This window comes from Herpailurus yagouaroundi, unplaced genomic scaffold (assembly GCF_014898765.1).
Source record: "Herpailurus yagouaroundi ecotype Mexico unplaced genomic scaffold, PumYag 139, whole genome shotgun sequence".
NCBI classification, from domain to species: domain Eukaryota; kingdom Metazoa; phylum Chordata; class Mammalia; order Carnivora; family Felidae; genus Herpailurus; species Herpailurus yagouaroundi.
In genome coordinates this window covers 19109552-19137022 of record NW_024412394.1, presented here as the reverse complement: position 1 = coordinate 19137022, position 27471 = coordinate 19109552, and the positions used below count along the sequence as shown (strand labels likewise).

At 44.6% G+C, this 27471-nt stretch overlaps 1 protein-coding gene and 1 long non-coding RNA gene across 4 annotated transcripts in view; both read left to right on the top strand.

Annotated features, from left to right (window-relative positions):
- Positions 1-15671, top strand: part of ELOVL5 (ELOVL fatty acid elongase 5) — a 74438-nt gene extending 58767 nt beyond the window's left edge. For all 3 annotated transcript variants that reach the window (XM_040473777.1, XM_040473775.1, XM_040473776.1), the window contains 5 exons: positions 6308-6385; positions 7125-7296; positions 9061-9185; positions 12538-12672; positions 13793-15671. In XM_040473777.1, the coding sequence (XP_040329711.1) occupies positions 6308-6385; positions 7125-7296; positions 9061-9185; positions 12538-12672; positions 13793-13936 (654 nt within the window). In that variant the 3' untranslated portion in view covers positions 13937-15671. The remainder of the gene's footprint in view (positions 1-6307; positions 6386-7124; positions 7297-9060; positions 9186-12537; positions 12673-13792) is intronic.
- Positions 15672-16703: 1032 nt separating this feature from the next.
- On the top strand, positions 16704-23125 carry LOC121029592 (uncharacterized). Its single transcript, XR_005789784.1, has 4 exons — positions 16704-17230; positions 19738-19813; positions 21375-21470; positions 22212-23125. It is a non-coding gene; the product is annotated as an uncharacterized LOC121029592 (long non-coding RNA).
- Positions 23126-27471: the final 4346 nt, after the last annotated feature.

Here is a 27471-nt window from a genome sequence, read left to right as displayed (position 1 = left end):
AAAAAAAAACTTTTGGAAGTTATGAGTGTGAATTATCTTAAGTGGGCATCCTTATAGTCCGGACTGAAAGATTTTAAATTCAAGGCCACGTGCTTTGATCTGACCCTATTTCATAATAGCACAGCCAAGAGCAACTAGCCAAACCCTGGAAGAAATAGGTACTTTGAATTTTGGAGTAGCTGGTGGTTAATTTAAAACCAAACCACTGCTGAAGTAAAGATGCAGGTAACAAGTCTGCTTTTCCAGAGAATTCTTCATGGGTAGAGCACCCCATCGTGCTCTTATTAAGGATTGAACTCCCGTTTGAGATTGCAAGTGAACTGAGAGCCAGAATTCTGGGTGCCTGGTGGTATCACCAAAAAGTTGTGTGACCTTGGGGCACCCATATCACTTCTCATCTTTGTTTCCCTATTGAAAACATGAACTTATACACAAATCTAAAAAACACACACTTGGACATTCACATGGAAACCATAAAAACTATGAACATGTCAACCACACACTTGGTGTTGCTTAGAAATGCCCTTTGGGTCCTATAGATGCAATTGAATTCCAGTAAGGACAGTCTCTAGTCTCATTGTCTTCTATTGGATGGATGTCTGCTTGGGGGTAATGACCACACAGCTTACCAAACCCCTATCACTAAAAGCAGCCAGCCCTTTTGGAAAAGGGTTATCTTGTGGCTCTGACATCTTGGAATATTGGGGTGAATGGCTGATCATGGCCACCCAAGAAGACATTCTTCTGCTTATTCTTTAAATGTTAAATGACCTTGTTTCTTGAGATGCTTTGGTGGCATTCCAGAAAGTGCTCTGGAAGTGGTTATCACGCTAGAGGTTATGCCTCATTTGTGGCTAACTGTGGTGTTAGATGAGAAAAGTCACCTCTCTCAATATTAGAAATGATTAACTCCACGAAGTGAATCATCCAGACCTAGCTGTGCTATTCACCTAACTTTTCTTCTTTAAATGAAAAGATGCATGAAACCACCTTTGGTTATTGAATTTGTCTCCTAAGAAGAAAAAGCTTCTAGCTCAGCTTTAATTATAGCTCTTTCCATGCTCCTGGCTTAATTAAAGTTTGCCTTACTCCAAGGAAGGGGAAAGCACATATGGTTTGTAGTAGTGCTATTTGTATTTTGATTACTTGGGAAAAGCCAGGTAAATAACGCACACTGTTGCTCTTTGGAGTAGCTGTACTGTGCAGGTAGTGGCAAGCTGTGCGTTGTGGCCACTTTTTCATTGAGGTATAGTCCCGCCCTCTTTTGAGCTGATTCCCAGAAGCCCAAGACAGAGAGACCTACCCTTACTTTCAGTGCCTCACCTTTGTCCAGCCTCCTGGGCCCTCTCACTTTGCAGTGTCTGCAGCAGTGTGTCAGATTTCTGGGGAACTGACCAAAGCAGCTCTCTGGAAAGAAGCCAGACCTGAGCCCTGAAGGGAAGTGGTAGCTAAGGTGACCTTGACTAGAGCATTGTCTCCTCTGATATGTTCCTAGTGGAGCTGGAGGGAATAGCCTTGAAAACCCCATGCTGTTTCCCTCTGATGGGGGATGGAGGGAACAGAACCTTCTGGCACTGGCCCATTTTATGGAGAATTGCTGAGAGTCTTATGGAGAAACTTTAAGTCAGGTGCTTGGTCCTCGTGTGTTAAATTATTCTATCCCTTCGAACGCAGAGGATACTTGAGAATTCAACTTTCGATATCCCCCCACTATGACATTTGATGGGGACTGGTTTTTCCATCTTGTGAACAGAAGAATTCAGACGAATATTGTCAAATTCAAGTTTCACTAAAATACTTTGTTTCAATTTCTCCATTTGCAAATGACATCTTTTGGGGTTTGGGGTTTTTTTGTTTTGGTGGGGGTTTTTTGGCTATGAATAACACATTAGGCCTCAATTTGAGGGGCAAAAAGCCATGGCTTGACCTCTTTATCATTCGTTTAGCAAATATTTATTCAGCACCTCTAGTGTACAAGTCCCTGGGCTGGGTTCTGTGGATGCAGGAGCCACAGTCCCCACCTCTGTGAGCTTACCAAAGGGAGCAAAACAGACCCTTTAACAAAGGGCTGAAAGGAGGAGCATATGAGCACATACCACAAGCTCACAAGGGTGAGTTTAGAGGAAGAAGGATAGACTTCAGGCTGGAGTGCTCAAGCAAACGATCACGAAGAGAATTTTAACCAAGCTTTGAAGGTAGATAGGATTTTTAGAGCTAGAGATGGGGGTACCTGGGTGCAGACAGCACTCAGGTTGAAAAGAATAAGCTCATGGTCACTGCTAACTTCATTGTGTTTGTCCCATGTGCCAGCTTGGGTAGGATAAGCATTTGTACACTCCATGCATCTCATTTATTTCTCAGGGCAGCCTGAAGAGGTGGGACTGCTATTTTTGTCCTGTTTGGGGAATGAAGAAACAGGTGTATAGAGATCGACATACTTTGTCTAAGGTCACCTAGCTAAAATGTGGGATGCTAGGATTTAACCTCCTCCTGGCTAGTGCCCAAACCTGTGCTCTGTGCCCTTGGCCATATCGAGGTGGGTGAGGAGTGGTATGCTTGGAGAAGGAAAGGGGTCTGACTTTAGGTCAGGGAGCAGGGGAAGTCAGCTTGGGGGAGTGTGTGGAAGAACGTGAATGCTTTGGGATTGGGTTCTGAAGGCACTGAGAGTCTGAAGGGTTTTAAACCCAGAATTCAGTGGTTTGGGAGACCCTGGGGCCCCAGTGGAAGTGCTGAGTGGCAGTGGTGAGCAAGGGAGAGATGCCTGGTTGGCAGGGAGTCTCTACTAGGAGATCAGGATGGCGGGCCCCGGGGCAGTTTGAAATGGCACTGGACGGATGAGAGCTTCTGGTTGGTGTACCTGCTTCACGTTTCAGTGCTGGGGAAGTTCATCCACCCAAGACCTGAAGTTCTTGAGCTTCTAGAGATGGTGGGTATTTTAGATAAGGATACTTTCCCCCATTTAAAGGAAAAGGGACAAATGGAATTTTAAGGTAATTAGTTTAAGGAGCAAGGCAATCCAACCTGGCTGCCTTCTGAAAGACATTTTGAAAGAAAGGCATGTGTCCCTTCTGCTGGAGTTAACAGACCCTTCCTCAGTCAAAGTGGCTGCAGGATTACAGGGAAGGATTAGTCCTCTTCTTCCTCAGAGAGAGAGCTCTCTTGCTTTTCCCCTCTACCTCCAAGGCAGGCATTCATGGATGCAGCCATCTTTAATTTTGTGCGCGTGCGGGCACGCGCGCACACGCGCGCGCGCACACACACACACACCCCATTCTGATCTCAAGTTGGCAAAAGCAAGCCAACCCAGGGTATCTCAAGACACTATAAACCAAAATAGTAGCTGGAAAACAGTGATGGTAGGTCCTAGAATTTTAAATTAATAAGATGCTAAAATTTCAAAAATATGTCCTAGCTACATGAGGACACTGTTTATAAATTTCAGTAAGGCTATCGTTGTAAATGTATCTTTTAAATGGCATAAATTTATCTTCATGAAGAACTTTGCTGTATTGTCCTTACTTTTTATCATTTTCAGGAGTCCTGTGAAAATCTCATCAAGAACCATTAGTTCCTTTCTGTATCGTCCAGCCACAGAAGAGAATTCATTGGTTCTTTCAGGGGGTCAAAGGAAAGGCAGCAGCTCTTCTGAGGGCACACATGCCAACACCACTGACTCCCAACCCCTCTTGGGGTTCAGGCTTTGTGTCTTGATTCTTGGAACTTGAAATAAGGTCTGCATGTGGTGTGCTTCACTGGCTGTGACTTAAGAGGACAATAGACCTTATAAATTACCTTGTGGATGTTGGTTTTTCAAAGATAGTGCAGTGTAGGGGCACCTAGGTGGCTCATTCGGTAGGCATCCGACTTCGGCTTAGGTCATGATCTCTCATTCTGTGAGTTCGAGCCCCGCATTGGACTCTGTCCTGACAGCTCAGAGCCTGGAGCCTGCTTCAGATTCTACGTCCCCCTCTCTCTCTGCCCCTCCCCCAGTCACACTTGGTCTCTCTCTCAAAAATAAATAAACATTAAAAAATTTATTTAAAAGATAGTGCAGTGTAGTTTGTGTGTGGTTTATTTTTTTTAAGTCTTAACATAGAAATTGTAGAAAGTTAGAACCTTTAGAGATAATTTAGTCCAACCTCATCTTTTTACTTTAAAGTACCCAGGGCCTGAGGAACTCAGCAGGCTCGTCTCAGGTCCTGGGCCTTGGTGGATAGGATAGCAGCCTAGCTAGCCCAGCGCTCCAACCTTTCGCTTCCTAATGCAGACTCTTCATCTCATAATGATGCCTCCCTCGTGTGTGCTCCACACCACTGTGCTGGTCTTTGGCCACGAAGACCATGTTAATGCCTGATGCTTTTTTATGTATAGACAATGACAAAGCCAGAAAGCAAACCACAGAAAGGAAGTTAATAGGAAAAAAAGCAGTTTCTAAGCTGGGTGTCCAGTGAGAGTGCAGTGGCCACACCCACTACCGACATTTCTGAGGTCAGACTGGGTGGAAATTTAACCGTTTGTCTTCAGGCCCTTGTCATCCTTCCTGGCTCACCCACCGTGAAACCCGTGGTTTCCACTCCTAGTTGCATGTTGAAAGAGCTTGAGAGCTTTGTAAAAGGCCCCTCAAGATTCTGGTTTAATGATCTGGGGCGAGGCCAGGCATTAGTTTTTAGAAACTCCCCAGGTGATCCTGTTATGCAACTAGAATGGGAACCACAGCTTTGAGCCGGTGGTTCTCAAACTTTAGCTACATCAAAGTCACCTGTAAAACAGCCTGTTACCACACCACTGGGCTTTACACCCAGAAATTTCTGATTCAGTAGGTCTAGGGTGCGGCTTGTGGTTTTGTTTTTCTAACAAATTTCTGGCAGATACCGATGCTTCTAGGTTAGGGACCACACTTGATAAACCACAGTATTAGATTCTCCAAAGGTCTGTGATCATGACTCTGAAGCCCTATCTTGATGATCTGCCCCCAGAGTTTTGATTTTGAAGGTCGAGGGTAGGCTCAAGAATTTCCATGTCTTGTAAGTTCCCATGGGATGTGAATGCAGCTGGACTGGGGAACACACTTTGAGACCCAAGGCCAGTTTTTTATGCTGGATACCAGATGAAATCAGGCACGAGGCAGGCCACCACATTTGTACCCATCTAGTGCCAGTTGGCCACCAGAGAGAAAGTCACCAGGAAAACTCAAGGTCACCATAGGCTTTGGGAGGAAGCAGTGAGCTACAGTTTACCTGGACAAGGAGTAGCACCCCGTAGGTGTTTGTTTAGAACATAGTGTGGGGGCACCTGGGTGGCTCAGTTGGTTGAGCGTCCAACTTCTGCTCAGGTCATGATCTCACAGTTCATGAGTTCAGGTTCCACTTTGGAATCTGTGATGACAGCTTAGAACCTGGAGCCTGCTTGGGATTCTGTGTCTCCCTCTCTCTGCTCCTCCCCTGCTCACACTCTGTCTTTCTCTCTCTCAAAAATAAACAAACTTAAAAAAAAAATACTGTGGACATGCACAGGTGTTCAAATTAAATCTCTTCTCTGGACATTACAGTGGATCCTTAAGTCTCATCTAGACCAGGTGTCCTCACTGTGTACAGATGAGGAAACTGAGGCCCTCATACTGAACTGGTGATACCTGGAGCTTGCAGCTCAATTCTGGGGTCCTTTCTGTGACACTGTGGAGGTCTGCTTCATGGACCCAGGGGATGATCAACAGGAAATAATGAAGGCGAGGCTTACTGAATGATCCTAGGTTTTACAGCACCGGTTCTGGGAGTGTGGTCTCTAGACCAGCACCATCCATATTGCCCGGGAACCTAGGAATTCTTGGACCCCACCCCAGGCCTACTGGATCAAAAACAATCCCCAGTGATCCTGTTTTAACACACCCTTTCAGGGATTCTGATGCCCCAAAGTCAAGTTTGAGAAGCCCCTGGTTTAGGGAAGGGCTGAGGCTGCCTGGTGGGCAGGACCCAGAGAGCCTGCCACCAAGCTGGTCGAGGCCTTGTGACAGCCTGGGGAATTGAAAATTGTGGAGAGAGCCAGCTTGGTAAGGCAGCACCCTGGAGTGACTCCCAGTTCACCCTTTGTGAAATTGAGACTTAGGTCATCTAAACTTCCCTTTGTCCACACTCCCTGTCATCCTGATTTTTGCTCAGGAGCAAAGAGCAGACTTGCCTCAGCCAGCCCAAGGTCAGTTGTCGCAAATTCAGAAACTAATTGAAGTTTAATTGAGTAGGGCTTTATATGTTCTGATATTGTTGGTGATTGGCTTTTTCTGTTTTTTTTTTTTTTTTATTGTTTGTTTTAGTTAGTGACAGGAGTATGGGAAGGCAGGTACAACTTCTTCTGTCAGGGCACACGCAGCGCAGGAGAAGCAGATATGAAGGTATGGTCTCTCTTTTTTTTAATAGTTTTTCTTTTTAACAAATTGTACAAAAAACAAAAAGTTCATGACTTCACTGCCCAAGGTAATTCCTACTGACATTTTTAAAAGAATTTTTTTTAACATACACATGGTATGAAAATTAGAACAACATGAAAGATTTAAGATAAAAACTACAGTTTCATTTAGTAAAATTGAGTCCTATTAATTTTAGTTTCCAGGTGGGGGGGAAACGCATGCATTTCACAGCATTTATATAAACAGGATCTTATGAATAATGCCTTAAATGCTATAATCATTCCTCAGAGTGCCCTGGGAGAGTGGTCTATTTGTACATTGTGACTTCCACTCTGAGTGTTTTACATAAAAGCTGCTGCTATATGTTCAGCATGGCAGTCCTTCCGCTCCTTAAAACTATTTGATGGGGCACTTGGTGGCTCATTTGGTTAAATGTCCGACTCTTCAGCTCAGGTCATCATCTCAACATGTCGTTTTTTTTGTTCATCTTGGAGGATGTCAGTGGTTCTTTTAAAATTTTTCCCTGTTGTCATTTCAAAGCTCCTCGCCCCCTGCCCCCACCCCCAGTATTCTTTAGTTAGCGATGCTCTCCAAATGACCAGAGCTCCTAGCTGCTGAACGACTTGAGCCAGTGGGGCTTTGAGTGAACCTGGGATTCTGAGATGTTAGTAAAACATGTCAGGGGTGATATTCCAGAGAAACATTGATGACCTCTTTCTCTTAGATTATCCGTGTCCTCTGGTGGTACTATTTTTCCAAGCTCATCGAATTCATGGACACCTTCTTCTTCATCTTGCGGAAGAATAACCACCAGATCACGGTCCTGCATGTCTACCACCATGCCTCCATGCTGAACATCTGGTGGTTTGTGATGAACTGGGTCCCCTGTGGCCACTGTAAGTCTTACATTGAGGCGGGGTCTGGGAACAGGTGCGAGCAGAGGGCTGAATTAAAACCAAGGCTTTTAGAGAAGGTGCTGCCTCTGTAGATTTCTAGGTCAAGCATTTGAACTTTGTGTCTGAGTTGCTTTCATGATAGTGTGGCTGTGCACTCATTGAGCTGATAGAACCTTTTTCTAGCTAATAAACCATCCTCTGCTAACTTGGCAAAGTGAGGGAAAGACCAGATTTCCAGCCTGGGGCATATTAATAAATAGGGACAGTGTCCTCTGTCATAGAGGGCAGCTGTTCCAGGTAATTTCTAGTCCTTGTTTCTCTACAGTGTGGAAGGTGTTTGACTGATACAGGCAGGCCAAGAAGACAGAAGCACACCCTTGAGGGAGTACCAGGGAGTAAGACTACTGGTGAAGCACAGATTTAGCTGAGGGGCACCTAAGAAGTCTTGCATATATGCTAATACAATGACCCTCCCAAAGCATCTTCAGGGGCAAGCACCAGCATTTGAAGTAAATGCTCAAAGAAGGATGGGTGTTGTTTTTAGAAAGCTTATGGTCTGAAGTCTCATAATTTTCAGAGATTAAATTGCCACCATTAGATTTAGCTTGGGAGTTCTAACACATGTTCTGATCAAAATTTCTGCCATCCGGCACTGAGGAATTTGAGAACCTTTGGGTCTATTCATGTGTTTTTTCCTAGGATAGCACTGACCTTGATTAATTCGGCCCACCAAGGTTCACGCAGTCATAGAATTTTAAGACTAGAAAGGGAACTTGCCAAACTCAGCTCCCTTTGGGTTTGGGAGAAATGGAGATAGTAGAAGGTTTGGTAGAGCTCAGGTTCCAGGGCCCCCTCTCATGTTTTTTTTTTTCTTTCCCCCACCATCACATCTTATGGCTCGGGATTAATGACTTAACTTTCTAATAGAAACAGTGTCTCATTGCATTTGAAGAGTGGGTTACATTTTCAAAGAACTGGCAGGATGGTGGATTTTAACAAGCCCCGCTGGGCCCATGAGGAACAACCACAGGAACTGCAGGTGACTGGCCCAAGGTCACACAGCCAGTTACTGTACTAGCCAGGAGTAGAAATGCACTCCCTGATCCCAGTCTTGTGGACCGCGGCTCATGGGAAAGCTGGAGAGCTCTGTTGTGTTTCCTGCTGTGGAGGAGGAGGACAGTTTAAAAAAAGAATTGGTGATTCTACTGGAATTTAAAAATCATGCGATAAAAGAGGAGTCTTTTGTCTCTAAGGAACTAGACTCTGGATTTTATTACTGAAAAAAAAATATGTATATATAAACACACATATATGTGTGTGTAGGCCTTCCAAGGCCTCTTCAAACCTAAGCACGTGTATCAGACAACCAGCTGTGAACATACTGCTCGTCGGCTCCCTTCCCCAGGCCTTCAGCACAGCAGTCTGAGGCACTTGGGCATGTAAAGAAAAGCAGCTAGGTGATAGGAGTCTGGCGACAAAACCATTTGGTGCCAGAATGGGGTGGCGGCCTCCTGACTCTTGTATTCAGTGCCTCCCTGGCAGCTCCAGCTGACTCTGGCCTTAAAGCATCCCAGTAGCTGCCTGCCCAAGTGCCAACTGAATTCTGAGTACAGGTCCGTGAAGTGCTTATTGCTGCAGTATCTGCCAGCCCCTATTTGAAAGCATCTTTTTGGGGGATTTGAAAAGAATTTTGGATTTTTTTTTAACTTGTTATGTGTAAAAGACTGATGCATTCTCCTTCCCAAATCCCCTCTGTTCTTTCAGCTTATTTTGGTGCCACACTTAACAGCTTCATCCACGTCCTCATGTACTCGTACTACGGTCTGTCATCTGTCCCTTCCATGCGCCCATACCTCTGGTGGAAGAAGTATATCACTCAGGGCCAGCTGGTACGTAACTCTCCCTCCCAGGACTCTCCTCCCAGGACTCGGTGGCTCCTCCCACCTCTTCCTGGCTGTATTGTTATTTAATAGCCTCTAGGGGGCGCCTGCGTGGCTCATTCGGTTAAGCGTCCAACTTTGGCTCAGGTCATGATCTTGCAGTTTGTGGGTTCCAGCCCCACATCAGGCTCTGTGCTGACAGCTCAGAGCCTGGAGCCTGCTTCAGTTTCTGTGTCTCCCTCTCTCTCTGCTCCTCCCCTGCTCATGCTCTGTCTGTCAAAAATAAATAAACGTTAAAAAAAAAATTAAAAATAGGGGCGCCTGGGTGGCTCAGTCGGTTAAGCACCCGATTTCGGCTCAGTTCATGAACTCGCGGTTTGTGAGTTGGAGCCCTGCGTCTGCCTCTGTGCTGACAGCTCAGAGCCTGGAGCCTGCTTCCGATTTGTGTCTCCCTCTCTCTCTCTCTCTTCCTCCCCTGCTTGCGCGCGCGCGCACACACACACACACACACACACACTCTCTCTCTCTCTCTCTCTCTCTCTCTCTCTCTCTCTCTCTCTCTCTGTGTCTCTTTCTCTCAAAAGTAAATAAAGATTAAAAATTTTAAAAACTAAAAATAAAGTAATAGCATCTAACATGTGCCTCTCGCGCCCTTTCTTATTTGATCCAGTTAAACTACTTGCAGAGAGGAAAATTTTCTTAATTTTAATTGGTGAGGAAATTGTGCCTGTGGGCACACAGCTAATTGGGTTGTAGAATGAGAACTAGAATCTAATTTCCTGACTTCAAGTTAGGCCCTTTGTCCTTAGTTTGTGCACAAAGTGTGTGTGTGTGTGTGTGTGTTTGTGTGTGTGTGTGTGTGTGTGTGTGTGTTTCCAGGGGTTTTAGAAGGAGCTTGGAGGGCGAGGTTGCAGGAGTCCCAGCTACTTGTAGCTGTTAGGCAGTGAGGATGTCTGTGAAGGCAGGTGCCAGGTGACCTCTCAGCCCCCGTGTAGCAAAGCACCTATTGGTGAGAATGGCACCTGCTGTGCTTCAGATGACAGCTTCCTTCCTGAGATTCACCACACCAGGGCAACTGTTGCATTGGTGGTTTTGTCTCACCATCCATTGTTAAGCTTCCCCGAGCTGTCAGCATATTACAGACGCATACTTCTCTCCCCTTGTGAATTCTTTCGTGAACTAATTATTAATATTACTACTAATCTTAAACACTGACATTTGTTGAGTCTATGTAAGGAAGCAGTTTTACGTGGACCATTCCAATAGTCTCATTTCATGTTGTTATCCCCATCTTGAGGATGAGGATGCTGAGGCAATAGGCCAATGCTAGCTGATTGAGGGTTTAGACATTAAACCCTTAGCCCTAGCCCTGCCCTATCAACACATTTTTCTAAAGAAACCAAGCTGATTCCAATCTTTCCAAGTCAATTATGATTTTCCAATATTTAAAAATAATCTGGCAAAAAAAAATCTGAGAAGATGGTCTGAACTACTTATGTGTTTGACATTTCATTATCACCTCTTTGCCAGCTGCTCTGCAGTCCTTGTTAATTTTTTCAGTCACCTGTGAGAAGGGATAAGTGTTCTTTAACCTTCTTGTTACACTTGAGAAGTGATGCAGAAATTGATTTATACCACCCAGCCCTGGCTACACAGAAGCAGCATTTAAAGAACAGACTGGGAAAGTTCGTTCCCCATTTAAGCTCTGCCCTTTGAAGTAGAAGATTGCACTCAGTTTACTTAGATTTAAGCACCACTCCTAGTTATTTCTTAGCCGGGAATACTTAACCTTAAAAAAGAGAAGAAGGGAAAAAAAAAAAAACAGTTCTACATAAAAACCCTGGGAGCTGGGATATGTGGTGGACAGACAACACCCTTCAGGAGCCACATCTCATTTTCACTCCTTTTCCCTGTTTCTCCAAGCAATTCCACATGCTTTTCAAGATTTATTCATCAGAAATTATCTATGGACTTAGCACTAAATCCTGATAGAAGTTCAGACCAGCCTTCTTCAAACCCAAATGGTACATGGATAAGGAATCAGAAGAGTGTCCAGTGGGATTGCATATCCCACAGAGATAACACTGTTATCTTTAAACATACACCCCCCACACCCTTCCTTTCTCCCTTAAAAAGGTAAAGCAAACAAAAAAATATCTTTCATCTCTATGAGGCACCTGGGTGGCTCAGTCAATTAAGCATCCAGCTCTGGATTTCTGTTCAGCTCATGATCTCGTAGTTCGTGGGTTCGAGCTCTGCTTTGGGCTCTGTGCTGACAGTGTGGAGCCTGCTTGGGATTCTCCCTCTCTCTCTCTCTCTTTCTGCCCGTCCCCCACTTGCTCCCTCTCAAAAATAATAAGTAAACATTGTTTTTAAATACCTTGCATCTCTCTATACAGGGTCCCTAAAGTTTGTATGTGGCGGGGGGATTAAGTTTTCATTTCTTTACCCAGCTTCATTGAGATATAATAAGCTTGTAGCATTGTATGAAGTATATGGTATAATGATTGGATATATGTATGTATTGTGAGATGATTAGGACAATTAAGTTCAATTAACCTCTAGAGTCACTATACATAGCTCCAGTTTTTTTCTTGCTGTGAGCACTTCTAAGATCTACTCTCTTTTAACAGCTTGCGTATGTACAATATGGTATTTTTAACTATTCTCTGCATTTTTTTTAATTTTACTTTAGAGAGAGAGCATGCTTATACATGTGCATGTGAGTGCAAGCAGGGGAGGGGCAGAGATTGAAGAAGAGAATCCCAAGCAGGCTCCATGCTGTCTGTACAGAGTCCGACATGAGGCTTGAACCCATGAACCATGAGACCTTGACCTGAGCTGAAATCAAGAGTCCAACGCTTAACTGACTAAGCCACCCAGGCATCCCTATGTTCTGAATTAGACAAAAGGTGATTGAAGTAGCCTGGAAGGGGAGAAGAATATATATAAGACAAAGGCACAGGGTCCCTGGGTGGCTCAGTGAGTTAAGCTTCTGACTCTTGGTATTGGCTCAGGTAATGGTCTCACAGTTCATGGGTTCGAGCCCTACATCGGGCTCTGCACTGACAGCCTGAAGCCTGCTTGGGATTCTCTCTCTTCCTGTCTGGGGCCCCCCCCCCCCCCCAATAAATAAATAAATAAATAAATTTTTTTTTTTTAAGACAAAGGCAAATATATAGTGTAGGATAAATTTATGTATAAATGTATGCATAGTGTTTATGAAGTGACTGACTTCTGCACCAGAAAGGCCTGTAAGTATTCATTCACAGACTGAGGAGTGCTGGATGGAGAGCCAGTCTGGGGTGGCACTGTGTCCATGGGCCATGGCTGATCAGCTGTATCCCCTCTCTCCCATCAGCTTCAGTTTGTGCTGACAATCATCCAGACCAGCTGCGGGGTCATCTGGCCGTGTTCGTTCCCTCTTGGGTGGCTGTACTTCCAGATCGGATACATGATCTCTCTGATTGCTTTCTTCACAAACTTCTACATTCAGGTAAATCTCACTTTTCTGTGGCCTTTGCTAAAAAGCCCCTCATCTGTTCATTTCAGGGGGCCATCATAACACGTGGGACCCTTGCTGTCACAGTGGCAGGGCAGCCCCTGCCTACAGGAGGGGGACTCCTGCCAACATAGGAGATGCTGAAATCTGTCCCAAACCTCCAGAGGGCTCCATCTTTGGAAAGAGGGCTCGGGATTCACGTGGGAAAACAGAGCTGTTGAATAAGCTCCGTGTTGGATTGCTCAGGGCCCCCTGCAGACACGTGATGGGTGATTTCAGTCAGTCTCACAGCCCTAGTGCTCAGAACTTTGTGATGAAATTAAATGTCCAAAGAAATTTCCCTCACAGCTCTCAGCTGTAGATAGAAATCTGCCTCTTTGTCCCAGTTTTCTCACACGTCCACTGCTTGGGTTTGGGGGCTCAGTTCATTCCCAAGTGCATGATGTGAGGTAAGTTTTACTCACAGAAGGGTCCACTTAGGGTAAATTGTCTCCCGTGGATCACTTGGTGGCTCCCTGCCACCCCTGGATGACGTGTGTTCCTGCTCCCGTGCAGTGCCTGGTTCTGGGCAGGCACCAGAGGTCGGGAGCAAGGGCAGAGGCCATGGATGTGGAGGCAGTAAAGCCCAGTCCGTCGACCAGCCACCTGGGGGCTCAGCCCCTTCCCTGTGCCCACAGGCACCTTTCTTCACACACCCCTGCACATGGTGTGTATGAGTGAGCTCGTGAGCAGACCTTGAAGATAAGAGATGTGAGTGACGGGAGAGCTACTACTACAGAGAGGGAGAAGCTGGTGTGGCCTTGTAACCTTGATAACCTGCCATCCGGATACAGACAGGGCGAAGCCAAATAGAGCGCAAATTGAATTTTCTACTTAATTTTTAGAATAGCACTTATATCGCAGCCTATACCTCCCTGAACTTACCTCATGCTACGCCTCAAAAAAGAAAAAGTGATTAAAACCGGTGGCAAAAAATGTACCCAGGGTCGCCTGACTGCAGACCTCGTGGTATTGGATGCTAGCAGGAAACTAGGTTGGAGTTAGGGAAGCAGGGCACCCCCATCCACCAGCAGAGCACCCATTCACACGGCCTGTCTGCCCTTCTTCATTTCAGACTTACAACAAGAAGGGGGCCTCGCGGAGGAAAGAGCACCTGAAAGACCACCAGAATGGGTCCGTGGCTGCTGTGAACGGACACACCAACAGCTTTTCTTCCCTGGAAAACCATGTGAAGCCAAGGAAGCAGCGCAAGGATTGAAGCGGAAGAGTTGAAGACCTCCAAAACCCATCGTCTGATTGTAAGCACAGTATGAGTTGTGCCCGATGCTCGTTAACAGCTGCTGTAACTAGTCCGGCCTACAATAGTGTGACTCATGTAGGACCTCTTTCATCAGTTCAAAACCCCTAGAATACCCATACAGATTATACACGTAGGCATAAGATTTTTAACATTTCTGGGCTCTCACCAACCCTGCGCTAGACTGTGGAGGGCGTATTATTGTAGTATACGACACTGCTGTTGCCTTATTAGTTATAACATGATAGGTGCTGAATTGTGATTCACAATTTAAAAACACTGTAATCCAAACTTTTTTTTTTTTACTGTAGATCATGCATGTGACTGTAAATTTGTACAATGTTGTTACAGTAGAAAAACACACATGCCTTAAAATTTAAAAAGCAGGGCCCAAAGCTTATTAATTTAAATTAGGATATGTCTCAAGTTTTTATTCATTTTTAATAGCTCTGTTTAGAAAAATCAAAGACCATGATTTATTGAACTAGCGTGTGACACATAATGTCAAGTGACTTGTATATGTGAAATCAGAAATGGCACCTTCAGTTTTATAATATTGGCTTTAAATCAGGCAGGCTCAATTCTAGTGGAACAGTCAGTTTAACTTTTTAACAGATCTTATTTTTTTATTTTGAGTGCCACTATTAATAATGTAAAAAGGGAAGGGGGGCTCTAAAGCAGTTTTGATGAAACCTAAGTATATATTCTTTGTCTTCAAGATTTTAGGAAGTATGTAGGGCGAGTGGGACATTTAAAATATCTGAAGTGCTAAGTGTTTTTATACGGGAAACAACGCCCATTTTGCTTTCCACTCGTCAGAGGGAGGATGTACACTTTTCAAAAGAGATGATTGAATATTTACCATTTGACGGAATCCCATAGATGAACAATGGGGAACTAGTTGGCCAGGGTCCAAATTTGGATTGATTCCTGTGCTGCTGTCTGTTTTGACACAAACTTCTTTTAAAATGTGCCTAGCTTATTAAAATGAATAAACGGGGGGAAAAGGGACCTTAAAAAATTTTAAGGTAAAATTAAACAGATAGCTATAGCCTAAGAGAACTGGGAAATTGGATAGAGATAATTTGTTTAATGTAAATCTAATGGTATCTGTCATTTTTTTTTTCTGCTTAGAATCTAAAGATTTGTGTAGAACTGCTTATTTAAAAATAAGACTGCTTATCATAAAATCATGTCTATCACACTTGAGGCAGTGGTCAAACAAATAAGGACTATTGTGTGTGTCATTTTAAAGTGTTGAAATTTAGTCTCTGAATATCTTCTCCATTCGGGGAGAAAACAGTCATTGAACCACTCGTGACGCATCTGAGAAGGTCATCGACAATGTATAAACTAATTGTTGGTTTGATATTTATGTAAATATCAGTTTATCATGCTTTAATTTTGCACATCCATATTATAGGGAGCCGATTGGTTCTCTTCTTAGTCTTGTGGGTTTTCTGTTTGGAAGGAGTCACAGCATCTGTTTACATTTACCTTATCAAATCTAGAATGTGTATATTTGTAAATGTGTGTCTTCCTAGGTACTAGTTTGCGAATGTCTTTACATATTTCAATACAGAAACTATAACATTCAATAGTGTGCTGTCAAAGTGTGCTTTAGCTCACCTGGGTATATCCACACTGTTAAATAATGTCTGAACATTAATCATTAAAACATTTTTGATTACCTGTGCTCGCGTTTTACATTGTTTATATGCTACCAATTCGGACACATTGGAGGAAAATCCACTTTCTTCACCTTGTAGGAACTCACCCAGGTAGATGTAAATAATTCAGTGGGAAAGGTTATCCTGTTGCTCAGCTCACATGAGGACAGATCCCCATGTAGTGAGGCATGGTGGTCAGTCCCCACTAATGGTTTCCTCTCGGCCTTTTTCTGATGTCCCAACCAAAGGTCCCAGCTTTCTAAGCACACCCTTTCCCCCTACCCCCTCCCCTCCATGCCCCCCTTCCCCCTTTCCTCCCATCCTCCATTCCACCCTTCTCCCCACTTTCACCTCTTCCCCTACCAAAATTCTCCTCTTCCCCCTTCCTCCCATCCTCTCTCCCTCCCCACACCTTCAGGCGATTAGTTACTTTCCTAGGTCTAGACCAGAGGTCTGCACATTTTTTCTGTAAAGAGCCAGAGAATACAAATTTTACGTTTCGCAGCCCATGCAGTCTCTGCCACGACTTTCTATGCCGTTGTGTAGAGCAAAAGCAGCCATAGACAATACGTGTATGGATGGGCGTGGCTGTGTTCCAATAAAGCTTTACTTGCAAAACACAAGACCTGCAGCCGTAATTTGCTGACCCCTTCTCTAGAGTAATGAGAGCCCACCTTAGTCCCAAAGCCCTATCGCTTTCTTTGCCAAAGACCATTTTGTGTCCCCCAGTCTGACCTACAGATCCAACCATGTACACAGAGCACTGACATGTTCCTTCCATCCCCTTCATACCACATGGTCCCCAGTGTAGGCTGGAATCTTAGCTTTTTTTTTTTTTATTTTTTTTTTTTAACGTTTATTTATTTTTGAAACAGAGACAGAGCATGAATGGGGGAGGGGCAGAGAGAGAGGGAGACACAGAATCCGAAGCAGGCTCCAGGCTCTGAGCCATCAGCCCAGAGCCCGATGCAGGGCTCGAACTCACGGACCGTGAGATCGTGACCTGAGCTGAAGTCGGACGCTTAACCGACTGAGCCACCCAGGCGCCCCTGGAATCTTAGCTTTTGAATGCCTTCCAGCTTGTCAATATCACCTTAAAAACGTCATGTGAGACTGCATTCAGTATTTGGGATATCGTCTGAAAAATACAGAGGGCTATGGGGGTTTGGTGGTGGTGATTAGTCCGATCCTTGCCCTTCCCCTCTAAATCCAGAACACTTTGAAAAAAACACAAGACCTAGAAATCAGATGAACGAAGATCAAAATAGTTCATCTCACTGGAAAGACTGGCTGGGTGAAGCTAAGATTACAATAGGGCTTACTTATTACCCCGGCCGATAACCCTACTGACGTAAACTTAGCAGGGCTGGCTCTAGCACACCAGTGGTTTGTGGTATTTGTTGGTCTGGTGATGAGGTCATTAAAACATTTTGCATTGACCAGTAATTGACCCACCTTAACTCCAAGCTCCCCTTGCAGCGTCAGATTCTGTCCTGGTGACGTTGCCGTGCTGAGAAAGTATGTTCAGTGTATCTCCCAATCTCGGCCGCCAGAGTCACCCTCCTCCCCTCAGAGACGTAAGTGGGTAAGAGAGCAGAGCGAGGCCGCACCTGTTCCCATCCTTTTCTCTCTCTATAGGGAATTGGGAGGGCGGGAGGGGGTGGGGGAAGGGAGGATTCACATTTCCCTTCTTCTTAGCAGCCTTCCCATGTATGTGGAGGGGCAGTGCAGCCTCATGTGAGAAGCACAATGTGGAGGCCTAATTGCCTGGTTGGTGTTCTGCCTGTATGGCCTTTAGGCAAATACAACACAGAGCCCTTGGAACCACATCAAGCACAGAGTAAACTAAGTTGTTAGCTGTTACCTTCAAGACCCTGTTCACTCCACTCATCTCTTAAAACTACCACCTATTGGGGTGCCTGGGTGGCTCCATCGGTTAAGCATCCAACTCTTGATTTCGGCTCAGCTCATGATATCACAGTTGTGAGATCGAGCCCCATGTCAGGCTTTGCACTGGGCGCGGAGCCTGCTTGGGATTCTCTCTCTCTCTCTCTCTCTCTCTCTCTGCCCCCTACTCATGCCTTCTCTCTCTCAAAAAGAAAAAACTCGTTTTGTCATTTTTAACATTTTTTTGAGCTTCCTTTTCTGAGGAATAGGTGCCATAAATATGTTGAGTGCCGGCATATTCATGGCACTCACCCAAAGGGAGAAAGTTCCCAGGACTGATTTTTGCCATTGTTTTCATATAATGTCTGGACTCAGCTTGTGGTCTAAGGTTGTGCAGATGGCTCAGGCTCTGCGGTGGAAGTTGTAGGAGTAAGCCAACTGGAACCCAGTACCTGACGATATAGTGGTGGCAGAGAACCAATCACACGGTTGTCACTGAATGTCCCCTTTCCCAGATCATCCGGACTCATTGGGAGAGTGCTTGGTACAGAGGGCTGAGGGAGGTGTCCTGAGCAAACGGGGATCTGTGACATAATACTTCAGTTCCTAAAGAAGACTTTGTTGGATCGGGATCAAACATGCACATAGATGATTTCACAGGGTGGTTTGTGATGAGTGCCACGAGATGGATGTAAACCGGCCACTGTAAGAGCCCGGGGAGAGAGAACTTTTCTAACAAGGTGGTTGAGAAGAGCTCTGTGAAGGTGGGGGCTTAATCTGAGCCTTTGCAGACCATCTGGATTTAGGTAGGTGGTGGCTGAGGTTGCCTGAGAGAGACTGCAGGAGCAAATGAGCAGAAGGCTGAGCCAGTGAGGTGACACATGGCACCCAACTATTGATTGTGTGAGAGAAACTGCTTATTTTTTAAATAAGGTGAAGTGGGAAGAGGTTGGAATTTGGGTGTTCCCACTGATGACATGTGCTCAGAGTTCCCAGGGGAAGTAGTAATTATGCCTCGAAAAGATTATCCCTAGCTATGCCTCCTGCCCAGACGCCCTCCTCCTGCTCCCTGTTACTAGCAGTGCTGAGGCAGGGCCTGGCGGTGGTTATGATAAGACTTGGGACTCTCCTGTTAGTTATCAACTGATGGGAGCCTGTCCGTTGAGCAGATGCAAAGGGGGCCTCAACCCTGGTGACAGTTCTTTCCAGCCAAAGACCTAGCACTTGAAGTCTAAAAACCTTGGGGCACCTGGAGGAAGGATCACAGGTGGGATTCCATGATGGCTTGTAACAACTATGTTGCAACAATATGTTGTTGCAACTATGGCAACACGTATTACTACTGGCATTCTGTGTTCAAATGATAAGCATAGATGTGGGTTTCCCTTGACTGATGAATTTGATCATGCTTTAACCGATCTAGCCCTTTTCAGCAATGTCCCCAGTGAAACAGGTACCTGTTTGTAGCAAACCGTCAGTACCAGGTTCCAACAATCTCACACCCTCCTGTACTCCTTATCGGTTGTCAGTTCTTTGTAAAACTTTGTGACCAGGGGTTGTCAAAGCCCCTCCTGCCTGTTGATGGACCCATCCAGAGCTCATTTTACTGAGTAAAATGTATTAGAAGACCAAGGCCCAAAGTCATGCCATGCCCTTAACAAGAGAGCAGTCAGAATTCAAATATTAAGCTTTCCTAAGGGCTTCAGAAGAGAGAATTGTAGTGGCCCCAACCTAGACCCTAAATTCCACCCTTATTTTAGAACTGAGTGCAATGGGATATAAGTCTTAGGGTACAAAAGGCACTCTTACCTGTTCTAGAAGGGGTCTATGTATCTTTGGAAGTGACACAGTGTACATGTTAGAATAAAGGCTTTGCCATTTACTGTGCGATTGCAAGCATTACCTCGCTCTTCTGAACCTCAGTTTCCCCAACTGTAAAGAGAGATATAGATACCTAGCATAGATAGCTGAACTTAAATACAGAGATGAGGGGTGCCTGGGTGGCTCAGTCAGTTAAGCATCTGACTCTTGATTTCGGCTCATGTCGTGATCTCATGACTTGTGAATTTGAGCCCTGAATCTGGCTGTGCACTGACAGTGTGGAGCCTGCTTGGGATTCTCTGTCTCCCTCTCTCTGCCCTTTCCCCACTCATTCTCTCTGCCTCAAAAATAAATAAATAAACATTTAAAAAATTTTTATTGCAGAGATGAAATATTAAGTGTTTAGCATGGAGCCTTGCAGTAAAAGTCACTTATTACCAAGGATGAAAAGATCACATAGGTAAGTAAACAAGGAAGCATGCTGATCAATTCTGTATCCAATTTTAAATCTGTTCAATACAAATTATTTGCACTAAGCTATCCTTGGTTGAAGCTCAGTTATTAATAGCTCTTGGTGGGGCATCTAGGTGGCTCAGGTCATGATTTCATGGTTTGTGAGTTCGAGCCCCACATGGATGGGGGTCTCTCTCTCTCTCTCTCTCTCTCTCTCAAAAGTAAATAAGCATTAAAAAAAAAAAAAATCTCTTGGTAAGGGAACTCAAGTTTCTTAGGAAAATGGATGAATTGAACATCTTAAATTTAGTTGCCTCACAAAATGATATTAAGTAGGATAATAGTCTAATCTTAAGTGGTCACTCAAAAGTTATCTATTAATAGCACCAACTGGCATGAAATTCTGGTAGGATACATCATGATTTGCTGGGTCTTTCATGAATAAACGAGGGGGTTGTAGGAGCATTCTGGTCCCTTCCCTCTTAAACATTGTGTGATTGCAAAGTAGGACTCCTGACAGCCCGAATTTGCTTATAGCTCCTTGCCTTGTCAGGACATTGACACGTAAGGCAGAACATACTTGCTGTTCATCTCGAAGGTGAGACTTTGAACACACAGAGCACGATACAAGGAATACTATTTGGCTCTGTGGGACCATAGACTGTAAGGCCTTCCCTATGTATCTCAACACTTCTTAAGAAAAGCAGCCTGGATTTAATATAGCAACATTTTGTTTGGGCTCTTTTATTTATTTTTTTTTGTTTGTTTATTTTTGGGAGAGAGTGCATGAGCAGAAGAGGGGCAGAGAGAGAGAGAATCCCAAGCAAGCTCCATGCTGTCAGCACAGATGCAGGGCTCGATCCTACAAACCACGAGAACATGACCTGAGCTGAAATCAAGAGTCAGACGCTCAAGCAACTGAGCCACCCAGGTGCCCCTTATTTGGGCTCTTTCAGATTAGTCCCCAGTGTTTGGAGAATTTAAGAGCTTTATATTTTTTACAGCGTGTTTTGCTGAAAATAACTCTTGATTTAAATGTGGCTCTTTATGAAATGAAGTCAAGGAATTCAGCAATTTCTCTGGCCCAAGGTCCAAGTGAGCATGGACTGTGTCCCTGGCCCTGTGGTAGGATTTGCAATGAGGTTTCTGTAGAAGCAGAGGCAGGAAAAGATTAGAAGAAAAGTACAAAGTTTGGATAAAAGGATTAAAAGTGAGCCGTCAGTGCAATAAAACCAGAGAAGGAGCACCTTTCTGGAGACAGCAGTTTTTATGATCTGAGCTACATAGAAATGGTGTGCTCACAAGCCTTCCAGATCTCTGAAGGCATTCTGATTGGGTCAGGCGTCCCAGAAGGGAGTCAGGTGGGGACAGCGCCATGGTCTGAATGTGTGTCTCCCCCACCTCCGCCCCCACCAAATTCATATGTTGAAGCCTAATGCTCAGTGTTGACGGTACCTGGAAGTAGGGCTTTCGGGGGGTGATTATGTCATGAGGGACAGCCCTTAGCTCGGGGTTACTGCCTGGTACAAGACTCCCCAGAGAGCTAGCTCCTCTGTTCTGCCATGTAGGTAACGGCGAGAAGATGACCACCTATGAGAAAGTAGACCCTCACCAGACACCATATCTGCCAGCACCTTGATCTTGGATTCCCAGCCTCCAGAACGGTGAGCAATAAATGTGCACTGTTTATAAGCCACTCGGCCTGTGTGTTCCGTTAACGACAGCCTGAATGAACCAGGACGCGTGCTTAGTACCAAGTGCCAACGGAGTGAGGCCAGAGGTGCTTTCCGCCCCGAGTCTAGTTGTGAGCGGCCATCCTCCCCATTTTACAGATGAAGCTAAATCCCACAGAGGGTACGTGCCCTGCCGTGACCTGCCGAGGAAAGCGTGGCCTCCAACGCTTTCCAACGAGCTGTTCTGTTCCCATGTTGATGCCTTTAGAGCTCACTGTGCAGGGAGACGCCCCAACAGCAGCCCCTCAGACCAGCTCGTCTCAGGGCATTTACAGCTGCATGGACTGGAATCATGCTGGCTACTTCCTTTCCAACCAGGGAGAGAATTTGCCCACGGGTTTTATATCCGTGCGATTTTATATATTTGAAAAATACCCATTATCAGTTAATGGATTAGAATGTTGGGAGAGTCACTCAAACAGAACCCCAAATATTAAAATGTCTGATTTAAAGCTTTGGAATACTTAAAGGGCTTTAACTTATTGCACGATTCCCTTCCTTCTGGGATGCCACTGGGTAAAAGAAACTGCCAAGTCATAAAAGCTAATACCAACTAATATCTGTAAATGTGATAAAAAATTTTTTCAGGAAAAAAAAAGTTCACAAGTCTTTTTTTAAAAAAACTAACGGTAATCTATATTTAGACAACTACATAGCATTTATTTTTTTCAGCATCACAGTAAGACTTGAATTTAAGCTTCTCCCAGACACAGAAGAAAGACGATTCCAAACCGTTTTGGCCACAGGGAGGTTACACAGCATCTCAGCCACATGCCGCTTCCTCCAGCCCCCTGTTTTTGGTTCTTCCTCTGCACATGCCCACTCCGCTCCACGCATCTTGCCAGTTGCTGGGGAAGCAACGGTGAAAAAATCACTCAGTTGAGCTGCCGCAGCGTGACAAGCGGGCTTCGACATCGACAACTTGTCTTTCTAGCCCTGCATGATAGGCAGGGCTATCTTGCTGAAGATTTTTTCAAGTGACAGTTTACAATCCAAATTAAAGTGAAATCCAAGTATGAACAGGGAGTACCAATGTCAGCCAAGGACAAATGGCTCAATGGATGCTATTCATGAATGGCACAACCTGCCTGGCAGCTGGCAAGGTTCTTTAATGAGAAGAAGAAGACAAATCTCCATTTCAGGAAGTCTAAAATGGTTTGTGTGTTGGCCGTGGGGCATCTGTGTGTTACATGATCTCACTCCATTCTGGAAGATGAGGTATGGATTCCAGACAGCCCACTCTATTCTAAGACACTTGAGGGCAGGGACTGTCTTTTATTTGTATCTCCATCCCCAGGGCCCACCTAGTACAGCTCCAAACAGCACATGTTCCATAAATGATGTGATGAAAGGAAGTACTCAGGAAAGATTAACCAGTGAGATACATCGTTAAGAAAACAAAAAACAAAAACAGGTTTTCCAGCCAACTGGATCTGAACTTAGATCCCGTCACCACTTGATAACCATGTATCATGGACTGAATGTTTGCATCCCCACAAATTCATATGTTGAAACACTGCCCCCCAATGTAATGGTATAAAGAGATGGGCTTTGGGAGGTAATTAGGAGTAGAGGAAGTCACGGGTGGAGCCTTATTAATGGGATTAGTGTCCTTATAAGGGCCATAAGAGAGCTTGTTTCTCTCTGCTCTCTGCCACTTGAGGATACAATGAGAACTTGGCAGTCTTCAACCAAGAAGAGGGTCTCACCAGAACCTGACCTTGCTGGCACTCTGGTTCCAGACTTCCCGCCTCCAGAACTATAAGAAATAAATGTCTGGGGCACCTGGGTGGCTCAGTCGGTAAAGCGTCCGACTTTGGCTCAGGTTATGATCTCGCAGTTTGTGAGTTCAAGCCCTGCGTCGGGCTCTGTGCTGATGGCTCAGAGCCTAGAACCTACTTCAAATTCTGTATCTCCCCCTCTCTCTGCCCCTCCCATGTTCATGCTCTGTCTCTCTCTCTCTCTCAATAATAAATAAATGTTAAAAAATATTAATAAAAAAAAAAAAAGAAAGTAATGTGTTTCTGGGGCACCTGGGTGACTCAGTCGGTTCAGCACCAGATTCTTGATTATGGCTGAGGTCATGATCTCACAATTCGTGAGATCGAACCCCACATCAGGCTCTGTGCTGACAGCTCCCACACTCACACTCTCTCCCTCTCTCTTTCAAAATAAATAAATAAACTTAAAAAAAATAAATGTCTGTGGGGCACCTGGATGGCTTAATCGGTTAAGCATCCAACTTCTGATTTTGGCTTAGGTCATGCATGATCTCATGGTTCTTGAGGTCGAGCTCATGTCAGGCTCTGCACTGAAGGTGCGGAGCCTGCTTTGGATTCTCCCTCACCCTCTCTGTCCTCTTCCTCTGCTCAATCTCAAAATCAATAAATAGACATTTGAGAAGTAAATAAATGTCTGTCTGTAAGCCACTTTGTGTATGGTACTTTGGTATTGAACTAAGACACAATGTGACCTTGTCAAGGGCTGGAGAAAATACATATGGATCACATGGTGTACCAGGGGGACTCAGAAGGAATTATCCCCACATAATAGTTGATGGTTATGCAAGGTGGTGGTGTAGCAGAAATAAAGTCCGCATTCCTTAAAAATCTCATCTGTTTCTGATAGACCTAGGATGCCAGAGCAGCTCATCTGAATTATAAAACCCCCAAGTCAGTAAACGTGACAGTCATAGTGACCAAGACCCCAGAAACTCTCCCCCAAATCCCTAAATGCTTCCAGCCTGCTGGGACCCAAGGTGGTCACTGTTGGGTGCAGGGCCTGGGAGAGTCTGTAGCGAATCAGCACATTGGAAAGACCTGGTAGAGCAGACCAAGGGTCACTAGCTTCCCTCTGCCTCAGGGCCACCTCTAGACAATTGCTTCACAGAGAATCAAATGCTGAATCTTCCCATGGCCTATCCTCCCTGAGCTGGCCCCAGCCTCCTCAGATCACCCCGTGCCCTCCAATTGCATTCAGCTACCGTCAAGTCTTTGCTGGCTCTCTGGTGGAGCCTTTCCCGTCTTGAGGTTCGTATTCTTGCTGCTCTTCCCCAGAGATTTCCATGACTCGTCCCCGCACTTGAATGCCACATCCCCAAAGAGGCCCTTCTCAAACTACCAGATCTAAAATATCACCTTCCCCCCAACACACACACTCCATTCTCTTACTTGGCTTTATTTTCCTTTGTAACATATTCATTAGGTTAAATACTTATTTTGTCTCCCTCCTGGAGGACAAGATCTTCTCTTGCCGGGCACCTAGGGAAAGTCTCACATACCTGAATAAATGAACTTGTGAATGAATGAATTTGAGATGATTAGTGTAGATGTTGCCCACACCCTCCCATGGGTGGGGGCGGGGGGCGGCTTTAACCTTGTCTGGCACAAGAAGGGCACTGTGTTGTTAATAGCCCTGAGGTTATCAATAAGACATCTTAATCATCTCAGGAAAGCAGACCAGATATATTTCAGAATGGAGCACGTGACAGTGAACAGTCAAATCCCACCAATGTTAAGAATTAATGAGCTGTCTGCTCTCTTATGAACTTAATGTATAAATTCTGCTGCTCTGTGCCATTTGGATTTAGAATGAAAGACTAAAATAATTGTGAAGGTGAAGGACACCATTGGGAACTATTTTTAGGATCTGGCAACAAAGGTTGTGTGTGTGTGTGTGTGTGTGTGTTTTTAAGTTGAGCCTTATTTGATTTTATGACCTTTCTTAAGTGCTTCTCGAATTATAGGTTGGGAATTATGATCATCCCAACTTTTCTGATTATTAGAACTCACAAAGTCTTAGTGCCTTGATGAGGAGAGAATGGAGTGATGGTAACTTCTTCCAGTGAAGAAATTAAAGAAATCCAGAGGTCACTCTATTGTTAATTTTCTTTGAGATTCTTACCGCTTCCCCAGCCAAGCATAAGTAGGTGGTGGGATGTATTCACAGGCAAAGTGGTCCGTGCCATGGTCTGCCAAAGAGTTTTATAGGCATGACTTCAGATATTGTGTCGAGGATTCTTCATTCACTGCTCTTAGAAATAACTTTTCAGGAGCGCCTAGGTGGCTCATTCGGTTGAGCATCCAACTCTTGATAGCAGCTCAGGTCATGATCCCAGGGTCATGGGATCAAGCCCCAAGGGGCTCCACACTAAGCGTGGGCCTGCTTGGGATTCTCTCTCTATATGAAATGAAATGAAATGAAATGAAATGAAATGAAATGAAATGAAATGAAATGAAATGAAATAAATAGAAATAAATAGAAATAAATAGAAATAAATAGAAATAAATAGAAATAAATAGAAATAAATAGCAATAAATTTAAGACAGAGTCAAGACGCAGAAAACACTCACCAGCAGCTGGCGAGACCAGGGAGGCTCTGATGAGGTGGTTTCAAGCGTGGTGATGAGGACAGCAACAGCAGGGCGGAGAGAAAGCAAAGGAGCTACGAGAAGTGGGGGTCATAAATACCATGACAGTTAAGTTGGAGAAAAAGAATTAAGAGTGCAGGGGAGGGAAACAGCATGTACAGTGGGGGCACTTGAAATCCTGGCCTCACTTTTCCCCGTGCTCCAAAAGACGGATGTAAATCAAGCTGACACCTATCAACTTTCTCTGTTTCCTCTACCCAAACAACTGGGTACAAACATCACTGTATTTTTATAAGACCAAGCGTGCCCATTGCGATGGTGTTTATAACAACAACAACAACAAACATGGTGACAACCTGAAAGTCCAAATGGGTTGAGTAGATTAGGGACCTCATTTATAGGATGATGCCAGAAATTTATGATGTGAGAAAAAAAATCGTGGAAGTATTATTAAATGAAAAAACAAGTTATCAATCAGTTTATACCACATTTTCTTCTGATTTGTTAAAACACAGCCGTATGTGGGGGCACCTGGGCAGTTCAGTTGGTTAAGCTCCTGACTTTGGCTCAGGTCATGATCTCACAGTTTGTGGGTTCCAGCCCTGCATCGGGCTGTGTGCTGACAGCTCAGAACCTGGAGCCTGTTTCAGATTCTGTGTCTCCCCCTCTCTCTGCTCCTCCCCAACCTGGGCTCTGTCTCTCTCTGTCTCTCATAAATGAATGTTAAAAAAAAATTTTAATATAATATGGCCATATGTGGCATGCCTAGGTGGCTCAGTTGGTTAAGCATCTGACTCTTGATTTCAGCTCAGGTCATGATCTCATGCTTCTTAAGTTTGAGCCCTGCGTTGGGCTCCACACTGACAGGGCAGAGCCTCCTTGGGATTCTCTTTCTCCCTCACTGTCTGCCCCTCTTTTCTCTCTCTGTCTTTCAAAATAAACTTAAAAAATTTTTTTTTTTAAATACAGTCTTATGTGTATGAAAAAAGACAGGAAGGATACATATCAAAATATCAACAGCAGTTATATCTGAGTGGGAGGATTACAGGTGATATTTATTGTCTCTGTTTTTCTAACTTTTCAAAGTTTCTGAAGTAAACCTTATGTGTATAATGGGGGAGTCATTACATTTTTTGGAAAGAATAAACCAGTCTACCACAGAGTGATTCAATCTATCTGAAATAAATGCCTTTGTAAGAATGAGAGGACCCTCATTTCCCCTTGAAGATACTGTCTTGCTTTCTAGACCATGGTTTTCTACAGAAATGACATTTTTATTTTATTTTTAAGTTTTATTTATGTAACTAATCTCTACAGCCAACGTGGGGCTTGAACACACGGCCCTGAGATCAAGAGTCGCATGCTCTATCAACTGAGCCAGCCAGGCACCCCATTAAATAATTTTCAGGTGGACTGATGGCTCCTCGTGTGTGAGAAAAGACACAAGTCAGAAGTCCACACTCCTCCACTTGGACCTGGGACAAGACAGCCTCTTGGAGTTTCCCCATCTAGAAAATGGGGGCATTGCTGCTTTTCTGTTCACCTCACAAGATTCTTTTGGG